We start from the raw sequence: 12,637 nt of genomic DNA on the forward strand, positions 1-12,637 counted from the left end.
TAATTTTAGGTGTTTCATCATATGTTTTGACTCAATCAACTATTTTGGTCGAGTCAAAACAGTCTCTACAAATTACTGAGCAAAACAAACAGTTCCTGCAGGAAATGGGTTTAGTTTTATTGTTTACTGAGTAATAGCTCACCTCTGTCTTTCCTTTTGCCACACAAGAGTGCCTCTTCTCCTCCGGTACATCCCAAATGATCTGGAGGAAAAGACAAGAAAGACAAGCATAATTTTATTAGTAAACCATCATCTTCTAATTAATAGTACATGACTGAGCTCTTGTTAACGATTCATGTTCTTTTAACTCTAAAAGAGCTAAACATCCCACAGCCACATAAAGCATCTACTGATATAAAAAAGTTTAAGAACTTCTGAACCACTAATCCTATCAATACATTGAAATAATTCAAGTAAAATGCAATTTCTCAGTTTTTCAGCAGCAACAGATATGACTTATTTGGATGTTCAGAGGCGCCATAGTAAACTTAGAATCAAAATCATGTTCTGTAAAATTGATTCACCAATAAAACCCATGTAGTTTGATAAATATCAGTGGTTGGACACTTGTTTTTATGTTCAGTTAATAAAATATTTTGCTGCAAAAGTCATGATTTCTTCAGTTTTCCCGTTTTGTTATAATGACATTATAATTTATTCTGAGATTTTCTGAGAAATGTAGAGGCAAATATGATAATAAATAGTGATGAATCCCTCAGTAAAACAAAAATTTCTTTTAGATCTTTAAGTCATAAAGTCACTTAGTTCAACAGGTAATATTTCCAGATGAAATATCTAACAGCATGGCCCAAGTTATACGTTTTGTTGACTTGTATATTTATATAAAATCGAATGCTTCCAACAGTGATGAGATTCAGAGAAATCTGTAATTTTATACAGATCCTATTCTTGCATGTCACATTGACTATCTTTTACCTGATTTATCCATATTCAGGCAGATTATGGGACTGTGATTGACAATACATCCTCTACAACCCCCAAATGTCTGGACTCTGTATGTCTCTGAATTGATATTTATCACCTATATTTATTATCTGTCACACAAACTTGAGTACTGGCTGATATATATGTTGTTATATTAAAGGTAGTTCTATAAATTTGTATGACTGAGTTTGCGCTGATTCAAAGATAATGTAATGAAGGGCAGAAAGACATTAAAACAGCCAATTTATCCTCTTAATAAATGATGAGGACTGTTTCCCCAGAACAAAAGGGGATTCATGAGAACAAAAACAAAACAGACTAACATAAAACAACAGCCATCAGCCATGTTGGGATTGTATATATCAGTATCAGCCCATCATTTTGCCATCAGTGTGCATCCTTCCATCATTACATAAGATGAGACGCGCCCTGGGATCTTTTTATCTGTAAAGCATGTTTTGGAAAACTATCTCACTAGCTTTCTTATCTGTTTTAATACACAGATACATTTTATTTGAGCTGTTCAAACAACCTGCTCATGCTTGAATTTACATGTGTGAACTCAGAAAACCTCCTTTTAGTTTTATGGCACTGAATCATGGAAAAAAAAACAGCACCTTACTGAAATCAATTAAAAATGATCTTGAACCTCTCCGGTTTTAGCTAAGTTGTGTTACTTCCTTTTGGTGTGACATTTCTTTCCTTTACTGCGAACTTGACTCACTGTGGTTGCAAATGAAGGTCACTGCTCTCATGTGTAAATAAAGGTTGATTTGTTTGCCTTTTGATGGCATTACATCCTCTTACTGACGTTAACTGTATGAAAGGCTTTTATTCCTACCTCGTGATAAGGAGCAGAGGCTTACAAGGGGCACCTGAACACAACATGACTCACTCTAACAGGTGTCCTTACTGAATCTACAGTTAATGAGTTATTTCCTGCCACCGTAACATTGACAACTTGTTTATAGATAATAATAATGACTGTTTACAATCCCCTAACATGTATGGAGGACATATATGTAAATATGCATGTTTATACTGACACCATTCAGTAGTGTGAATATATGTTGCTAAACTGTAAATGTGATTTCCAACTGAGTCAAGTGGTGTTAGAGAGATATTTATTTGCACTGGAGATAAAAACAGCCACTCTCAATTCTACCTCACCACACACATCATATATTACTATGTATTTAGTTATTGTTTTGAATAAGAAATCAGTTGTATACATTGCGTTCAATGTCAACTAGATTGATTTCTAAAACCTTAAAATGTCAGTATTCTGAATCCACCCAAGTTGGTCCATATTTTATGATGCAAAATGAAAATCCTCCCAAGTATTGAATTGGTCTTTTACCCAAAAACATGTTTATGGAAATTGGTTCATGTATTATTCATCCTCCATGTGACATTAAGGGGAAAGGTGCAAATCTCAGTAGTGCAGGTAAATATACAAATTCAATGCAAATGCCCAGAATGAAATTTGAGACCCAAATCAACTTGGATATGTGTTTTGGGAAATAATTTATCGTGTGTATGTTTTGTAAGTTATTGGTGGATCTGCTCCTAAACCTACCATGCGTGGAGGCTGGTTCAGTTTAGACGTGTCGACAGCCAGAATAGCATCGCGGGCACCCAGGTACAGTGTGTTGGATGAGCGATCAAGCAGGAAGGTTGTGAAGTTGGCCACACCTCTGAACTTCTCTGGACCCATAACAGTATCTGAAAGGCAAATAAAAAGACAGAGTGAGTTTTCATTCACATGATGCATGAAGCAGACAGTCATGAAATGGAAAATATATTTTAACATGTGCACTCTCTAGGTTAAGGCCAGAGGAAAACTTGATCTGTATGTAGATCCTTATATCCAGCTGTGAACTCACAATACGTAATATTTAGACGTCAATCTGTGCAATGGTTTATTAATACTACTTGAGATCAAAAAATAAATAAATAATCAAAAAATAGGAGTAGTATTTAAGGAAAAAACTCAAAATGTTTGATAGTGAAGTCTTAAAGTTAGAAAAGAAGATTGAGGTCCGAAACTTACAAGAAAAACTAGGGTAAAAAAAAGTAGGGTTAAACACAGTAAATTTACAACTTCAATCTCACTTTTACGTTATTTCAAGCAAATTTATGACTTAACAATCTCAGAGAATATTTAATTTTTCTTGTAAATTTAGAAATAGAACACCAAGAAATACATGTCCTTGTCCTTGTAGTGAATAATGTTGCTGCCCGCTGAATAAACAAAGTAAAATATCTGTTTTTCCTCATAAATTTACTTCTTAAATCTAAATAAAAAACACAAAAATGGCCTCAAAATTTTACCCTCTAGTCTTTCTTGATTTTCTTTTTATTTACAGTGGCCCTAATACTCTTAAAAATTCACATTAAGAAATAAAAAAAAAAACCACTACACATTATTTGACGAGGCTCAATTAAATTCTTCTTTTTAATCTTATGATATAAAATATGTTTGCTCACTTGTTAAGATGCTATTGGATGCATGTAATAACTCGTGTTGAATGGAGAAAACGGACCAAACACCACATTCTCATCAGGGTGTTTAATGAGATAAAGAGATGACAGTAACCCATGTTTCACCCTTTACTCTCACACAATCAGACCAACAGCTTAACTCCTTTAATCCCTCTCAATCTATGTGTCTATCATGGCTTCTTTTATTCTGTTACCACTATTTTCTCTTTTCTCTACTTCTCTGCCTTTATTATTCCTAAAACTAGATCCCAGGTTTCTTTCTTTATCCAAATCCACCGCTGATAAATACAATAAACTAAATTATGCATCATCATGACACAAAATAAATCATGCACTGTACTTTTACATAATGCATTAGGTTCAATTTCAGCTATATTTGTCTCTTAAATCTCAAAATTACCACATAAATGAAATCCCTAAAGCATTGAATTGTGTTCCAGCCTTTGTTTAGTTGCTTCTCTATCCGGTGTCTGCCATCATCCACTGTGAGACAAAGCTTCGTCTGCTGCGACTGTGTGTGTCTGAGTGTGTGTTCGTATTGCAGACAGCTGCTGTGAAACCACAGCTGTGTACTGAACTTCTCTACATCAGTGAGGAGTGTGTGTGTGTGTGTGTGTGTGTGTGTGTGTGTGTGTGTGTGTGTGTGTGTGTGTGTGTGTGTGATTTTTACGCCACCACAGGCCACCTCTGTGGATGTGAAGGTTTTTTGAAGTCCTACAACTCTGATCTTTGTTGACCTTCATAAAAAACAGGCCAGGCGTGTTCGGAAAGGGAACAGAAATCTACTCATTTCCACTTCAGATTGCCACTAGTATGACTTTCAGAGAACCAACAAAATGAAGACTTCAACATCTAAAGGTTTAGTTGAATTAAATCTGCCAGGTTATGTATAAGGTAAATTAAAAGTCTGTTTTTAGCTACAGGAGGGCTGTGTGATGAGGCAAAAATTGTTATTGTCATAAATTCCATATCAGTCAAAGTCAAATCATTATTTCTTTTAATTTTAACCTTTAATGATGAAGGAAAAATACATTTGTCTGACTTATCAGTGACTGACTAATCACTACTTGTCATATTATCTACTGCATTTTTCGGTGAAATTGAGGAATTGTCCTTTATTTAACTAACTGAATATAGTGATGTTCAGAGTAATTTCAAAGGTTATTATATCACAACATAGAAAACGGAATCAACATATCATTAAGTGAACATAAAAACAAATATTTTATTGGTGACTCAAGGCTGCAGAACATGACAACACGGCCAAGTTGCGAAGGAGAACTGGTAAAACACAACATTCATAGTTGAAGAAAGTCACAACATGATGAAATACAAATAAATAAATAAAAATAAAAGCCTTGCAGTCATTTTTCCCTTGACACCAGCTCTAAGGCAGAAGAATGGAGTTTGATGCTGAAACGCTAGTGTTTCTTCTACACGGGTGAGTTTGTTTATGAGGCTTATAAAGGCATCCAGCTATTATGTGATGTTAATATCTTGGCTAAACAGGCCATTTGTTGATCCACAGTTCAGACTACACTGTGACAGTTCTGACCTTGTTTGGATGATTCCAAACAGATCTTTAGTGCAGCTATTGACAACACAAATCGTACAGAAAACAGAGGTGATTTGTGAATTTACTGTAGCTGTTTTCTGCCTTAAATCAGAGCTACGATAGCAGAGCTATAATGTAAACTATCAGTTGATCCAGCACATGAAGATTATAAGAGACAGTGTTATTTTGACTGAATGTGTTTTTGTTTAACAGAGAAAACATGGTAATTCCATAAACAATGAGCTTTATTCAGGTCTAGTATTCCAGTTTGGCATTAATAACTTCAATTTAATAGTCAATATTTGTAGCATGAATGTGTCCTTTTACAAAGAACATATGATTGATTCAGCAGTACACACTTTCAGTAGAAAATCTGAAACGTAGTGGATGTCACGCATGAAAGGTTCTCTGTCTATATGTATAATTACCTTTGAACACGTCTGGCATAAAAGACAGAACAGAAATCAATGCATTTCCACTTTGAGTGTGACCACTGTTTGTTTTCTGAGTCACTACATCCTTATGAAACGTACACACTACCTAAGAGTGGCACATCGTGCCATACGTGAACTCTTCAGATTACAGATTAATGGTAATGAGTAACAGCTGCAATGTTAATTCGATCTCAAACAAAACGCCAACTGCTAAAATGACATTACACATTACTCAGAGCTCATTACTCAGTGAACTTACCCAATCCAACAATTAATGAAACATGACTAATGACTATAGCAAAGCCGACACCCATGTTCCTGCATATATTGACACAATCTCATTTTCAGATACTGTATTAATCATCAACCACATGCAGAATCATTAGCTTCAATTTAATTTTAATGCAGTAAACATTATTAATTCTGTGTTTCATGTCACACTTGAACCTAACAAGTGTCAATCAGCCACAAAAACGATACATTTGGGATGTCTGTGCTCTATTTCTGATGCTCTGAAGTTAATATTATGTCAAGTATGTTTTTTGGTCTCTGCCTCATATTAGTGACAAGCAAATTCAAAGAAACTTTTGGTAGATATCAGACTTTATTGTACTTTTATGAGCGATTTCCCTGGGAATCAACGGCTGTCAGGAGACTGGACACCTGCCGACTCACTATAGCCTCAATCCCAGAATTTCCTTATTTTATGGGTCCATATGTCTCTTAATGTTTCCTTTCCTTTACTGATTGTCGTTGAATGTGAGAAAGCTGCAAATTAGTTTTCCATTTTGGATAAATAAAATTGTCTGGACTGAATTGAATTAACCCATAAAGACCCAAACAGCCACCGACGACCAAAACCATCTACTGATCTAAAACGTTTAATAACTTCTGAACCACTAATCCTATCAATACATGTAAATAATTGGTGTAAAATGTAGTTTGTCATCTTTTCATGGTCATCAGATATGACCCATTTGGATGTTCAGAGGCTCTGTGGTTACCATTGAAACACCATCATCTTCTAAAACATTGACTCACCAGAAAAATTCATGGAGTTGGTTCAATGACACTGGATGGAGACACTGGGTTAATGAGAGATTCTGCTGAAAAAGTCACTTTTTCGTCAGTCTTCTCTGTTTTTGATATAATAACCCCCAACTTTAATCTGAGCTTTTATGAACATCTATATGATCAGTACATTAAATACAGGAAAATACCTGATGTTCACTGAAAGACCACAAAATACATTGGATTATATTACAATAAAGGGTGATAAACATTAAATATAGAGAGAAATCCGACACAAAAGTAGCACTGGGTCTTTATGGGTTAATCCATGCTAACTTGATTTACTACTGGTAAAACCCTGATTTCCACACCTATATCACCTATGCTTCAGGTTTATGTTGTTTACCCAAAGAAATCTGGATGTGACATTATTGTTTTTTTTAATCTCTTCATTTTTCCTCATCACATGAATATACACAAACCCTCACCTCAAAGAAGTGTTCAAAAAAGTCTCCTAAAATGCCATTTACATGTGGATGACGAGGCCTAAACAGTGTAAAATGTCTGCATTAGTGTGGACAGGGGAGAATATCAGGGAAATCCATCATAAATGGGTTTTTAAGGAACGGGGCCCCAAATGTAGCAGCTGTCAACTAAAACATTCAGATCAGTAAAATCATCTCTGTTCCTGTTCTGGTGGACGGGACTCAAAACGCCATGTCAGGTTATCCTGATGAACGACCCTCAGCGTAAACATGGTTTTCCACTTAGAGCCCGTCTGTGTGTGTCCGCCTGTGTTGAAAAAAGATCCTAACACACTAACATCTGCCTGAAACCAAATCACAGGCGTTTTCTCTCCGTCCAGACTCCCTTCGTCTTCATCCAGTCAGTGTGTGTGTGTCTGTTTCCCGTAACATTTCACATCAATGTCATCTCTCATTCACTAAGAAGCCATCTGTTCAGCTAAAAGCCCGCAGGCGATTCGACACAAGCCTCACTCTGATTCGCCCACAGACGGACACCACTTCCTGAAAATCAGCCAATGTGAGAAGCAGATTGCAGTCTGTTAATGCAGACAGAGGCAGACACACAAGTACACACACCTGCTGTACAATATTACAATGGACCTGAGGGTTAATACAATGTTTTCTGAAAAGTTGTGTTTTTTTTCTGAAATGTTGTTTTTTATTATAATGTTGTGGTGTTTATTGCAATATTGTTGTGTTTGTTAAAAAGTAACCATGTTTTCTGACATGTTGTGGTGTTTTCTGAAAAGCTGCTGTGTTGCATATTCTGAATTGTAGTATTTTATCAAAAATTATGTTTTTTTTGGAAATGTGTTTTCTGAAATGCTGTGTTTACTGAAAAGAAATACAGTTGTGTTCTCTACGACTACGTGTTCCTGGCATGTTGTGTTGTATTTTCTGAAAAATGTAAATGTATTTTCTGTGTTATGTTCGATAAAAGGTTTACTGAAATACGGGTGTATTCTCTGAAAAGTTGCACTGTTTTCTGAAATATTGTCATGTTTTCTGAAAATTTCTTGTGTTTTCTGAAATGTCTTCAGAATTCTTGTGTCGTTCTGAAGCACTGCTGCCATCACCTCGGGGCAAACATACAATACAGCTACAGAGGGTGTGTATTTGTTCATTTGTGTCTCCTTTGTGTATTTTAGTGTCCTGCCACTGTTTTACCCCGAGCTGATGAAATAAACACTTCCCTCCTCAATCTGTCAATCAACACCGACTTCAAATAAAATCAGAAGGAGGCGAGAAGAAAAGCAACAAAACATTAGCGACGTTTCTGTCTCATTCCTTGTGTCTGCCAGATCGCTGCATTTTTTATTCATCCATCTTCACGTCGCCAAAACACATCACTTCTTCAAACTCATGTCCTTCTGCTGCTTTGACACACACACGAACACAACAACACTAGACGTGAGTGTTAGTGACATAGGCCAAAGGCAAGGTCTGCAGTCATGTCCTTGGACAGCAGTCTTCACTGGTTGTGTAGGACATGACAACACACACACACACACATATACACATGCACATGGTGCCACCACCTGCTGTGGAGCCTAATGTGGAGCGATGATTCCTAGAGCTACACCATCTGCACACACACACACACATCTTTAACCCCTCATATACAGACACACAAATACACAAAGAAAACACAGTGAGGGAGGATTTCACTGTCTTTTATCTTCTCCATGTCACACGTATCTGATTGTTACAAGCACTTTATGAGTTAATTTGGTTTGACATGTCGCAGGGGATGAGAGGATGCTCTGCAGGTTCAGTAAATGCCTCCTCTGTGACAGCAGGAGCCTGCAGCTCACCACGTATCAAATATCACCTCCTGTTGATGCGTTTCTCAGTACACATACAGGATGCATCCAGGGTGATGTGGGCATGTGTGTGGACATCACATTAAAAGGACACATGTTGCAACGAAGAACAGCAGGCAAGGCTTTTGTTCATGTGATCTAAAATCTATCTGTCAGTATAGGTTGACAACATACAAGCTCAACATCACAACAGTTCATATTTTGCACCTTATTTATTTCTATTTGGGGTGGTATTTTTTCTAAACTTTACCCTACGATAGCTACTTGTGAAAAAGGGTAAGTATCCATCCTAAACATCATGTATCTGGTGTTCCTTTTAACAGGTATTTTCATCTAAACCCCTCCTAATGTGTCCTGTTTGGTTAAGGACATGACATACTTTTCTTTAGTCATTTTCTTTGTTAATCACTTTGTTGCTTGGTCATAAAGATGCTGAAAAATATTGATCAGCTTTTCCCAAATCCAGATAAATGTATGCCCTGTCAACACAAAAAAGTAAAGACTGAAGTATGTAAGTAAGTGTGGGCTTTTGTCCATATGTTTACTAAAATCTGTTCCTAAGTACATATGATGGTACTCATGATGTTTATTTATCACTTAAAGCTGTGCAATACAATGGTTCAGATTTTACACCGTATTGACTTTTTAAACAATTACATCTTCTATAACTAGTTAAGAAAAATGGAACGTTAAATTCATTTTAAAGATTCAAATGGCTGAACTCAGTCCTAACGATCATGTATCTGCTTTCATGTAAACACCTCAACAAAATTTAGGTGCATTTTATTTCTAAGAAATATGTTTCATTAAGGTTTACATGGTTTTTGGCCTTACTTTTCCTATTCATGGGGAGCTAAAGAACCTCTCCTTCATTAAAAAATCCAGAAACCCTATTACGCAGGGTGTTGCAGTCTTAAAAGGGCATGCATCCATCACAGACCATCGCTGAACTCCCAGGATAAATAAATATTCAGAGAGCCGCAGTAAAGTGCTTTCTAAATGCTCTGCCATATATAAGGCTATAACTTCGAAGATCAACCAGAAAATGGGGGACAAGACATTGAAAAATTTATTTGGTTGGTGTATAAGAGGAAACCTGGCAACCTGATACAGCCAGGAAAAAAAATCACACCCATGGTGTAATATTAAGAAGTGACTGGTGTGAGTATAAATGAATAAGTAGTCCTAAAATACAAAATCCTCTCCCCTGCCATGAATCATTCATTCATGATACATTAAACATGACAGAGGCAGTCAGGGAGAGAGACCAACACAGTCTGTGAGTGCGTCTCCCTCAGTGTGTGTGTGTGTGTGTGTCCATGTCCATTAAGGGTTTAATAAACTGGCTTTTGCTCTGGGGGGCCAACTCTAGTCTCTGGCTGCAGGGCATTGTGGGAATGGACCAACCAGGAAGTGATAAATTATACACCTCCCTTCTTCATCTGTCAATCAAAACTGACGGAATGGAGAGAGGAGATGTGGAGAGGCGTACACATGCTTCAGCCCCCACAGCCTCTCAACACACACACACACACACACACACACACACACACACACACACACTGGACTCTATAGCGAGACAGGACACAGCTGCATGAGCTGCACACACACATTTATAGTACTATCATCCACTCAGCCCAATGCTGTTCCACAGCTGCTGTTTCCTCTGAATTGTTCGGCATCAGTCGGGGGCACAAGCACTCATTTGGGTTCAAGAATTACACCAGCTTTTGGTTGATTGTCCCATTAAGTAGCAAAGCTGTTAGCAAACTCCCCCCCAGATAAGTAGCACAATCTAAAGGGAAAGTGTCAATTACCTACAACAGTCACTACTTTAATCTGCACAGTAATATTCAATTATTACTCCAAATATGACAACATTCTGAATTTGAAACAGATTATAGAAGCAGTGTATTCCACTTGGATATTCTGAGTTTTCTGATTAAGACGATGTTAGTACCGTTTTAGGACAATCCTTTGGACATTATATATTCTGAATATCTGTTGGCATTTGGTCCACAGGTTGTGACATACAAGTCTTTGCTGTTTTTTTTTAGATATACTATTGGGTATTTTGCCATTATTATATAGACCTAGTGAAGAGAGACAGGAAATGAGGGGGGTGGAATGATGTGCAGCAAATAGCCTCAGGCCTGAATCTAAACTAGGCCACTGTGATAAAGCTGTGACCTATGTGGGATGTGCTCCAGGTGAGCTACCAGGGCGCCCCTGACATACAGCCTGTTGATCATTTGCAGTTTAAGTTCATCTCTCACAGAGATGGATGTCAAAAAGACAAATCCACTGGGGTCAGAAAGACAGGCGCACTACTTATATACATCATTTATAAACTTTAAAAATCAACAGGTTTTTGGAAGCAGATAAGGAACTGAAGCAAGACTGTCAATTATACGCAACTGCAAGATTTAACAGACTATTTCTACAAACACATAAATATCCCACTACTAGTCAAAACATTCAATTTGGACATTTGGATGTTAGAGTAAAGCTTTAAAAATAAAACAATGAACAGCTATGATCAAGACATGTTGGATTATGCAGATATTATTCAATTTTTTTTAGAGCATTCTTCGGGCATGTAGACTCATTCTGAAGATGCATCTCAGTGGGAGTGGGAGTTTTATCACACTTTGAAGCTCACCGTTTTTTGCCTGTCATTGAAAGTTTACTGTAGTTCAGCAATGAAACTAAACCTGCTTCATCATGTTTGTCTTTTTGGTCTAGCCTCTTCCATGTCTTCCTGCTTCCCACTTCATCATCCAATCAGTGCATGCCTTCAGATCTGCTATTGCGTCCCTCACTGTCTCTCAAACTTCTAGGAAAGCATCCTCCATGACCCCAAATCCACCTACTCCAGACTCCTTACTAGGGGTAGACTTGGATGCCGTCCTCCATAGCGTTCTGCTAGGCCCTACCCTAGTGCCGATCCCCCTCTCCTCAGAATCTGAGCGAGAGCCAAGACCTTCATTCCAAAAACTGAATTATATGATTTCATTTTCCTGTGGTGAAGTCTCTTACAGTTGAAATGATCAGCTCTGTGGTTTGTACTCTGTGGTTTCAGGCAGGAGTATAGATGCATGGGCTGAAGAAAAGTTCACATTTCTGGTCAGAAGGAGAGGCACGCCTATTCTTAAACGTTATGAAGGACTGAATATCAACAAGTTTCAGAATATGTGGAGCTGACATTTCAAGAAGGTATATGAAGGAATAAAAGAGGGTATTCATACAGTCATACAAGTCCATCTCAACTGGAAAATGTCCTATTTTTAATCAGGAACATGTATATAAACAGGAATATTAGTAGAATATTCATTTTCATTAGTTACGTAAACAGTTTATTAGGGGAAAAAAAACAGAAATAATTTATGCTACCAGTGCTCTATGTAGAAAATGTAATTAAACTGTAAAAAATGAAATACTTTATGCTCTTCTGAAAGATACAATATTGTCCTTGTTGACACCATGACAATAACAAGTATCATTTGTTTCATCCAGTCATCCATTTGTTTCCTATTTAAAATTTTCCACTATTGCGGCTCCATCAGCCTAGTACAGAGCCTCATTTCACATCCACATCTATTTCTCCACAGAACAGAGGCATAAATTAAATTTATGAATGTATAGCATTCATTTCTGAGGGTGCACACATCTGTTGCTCTGCAGGAATGTAGAAAACACATGGCCATCCTGCACACAAGAATTCACTTTTAAATGGAAGTATAATATGTTTGACCACTAGTAAATGATGGTTGCACCGAGGCTTCTTCCGGCAATTTTGTTCTTAACACACACAGACTTGGTCGAGTTTATTACGAA

General features: G+C 37.1%; 1 protein-coding gene across 2 annotated transcripts in view; it reads right to left on the reverse strand.

Moving 5' to 3' along the window:
* The window catches only part of sema4f (sema domain, immunoglobulin domain (Ig), transmembrane domain (TM) and short cytoplasmic domain, (semaphorin) 4F), a 70,567-nt gene that overhangs the window by 12,841 nt on the left and 45,089 nt on the right, over positions 1–12,637 (reverse strand). For both annotated transcript variants that reach the window (XM_030161993.1, XM_030161994.1), the window contains exons 2-3: positions 2,525–2,670; positions 143–202 (exon numbers count right to left, since the gene is read on the reverse strand). In XM_030161993.1, coding sequence (XP_030017853.1) covers positions 143–202; positions 2,525–2,670 — 206 coding nt within the window. The remainder of the gene's footprint in view (positions 1–142; positions 203–2,524; positions 2,671–12,637) is intronic.

This window comes from Sphaeramia orbicularis, chromosome 18 (genome assembly GCF_902148855.1).
Source record: "Sphaeramia orbicularis chromosome 18, fSphaOr1.1, whole genome shotgun sequence".
NCBI lineage: Eukaryota > Metazoa > Chordata > Actinopteri > Kurtiformes > Apogonidae > Sphaeramia > Sphaeramia orbicularis.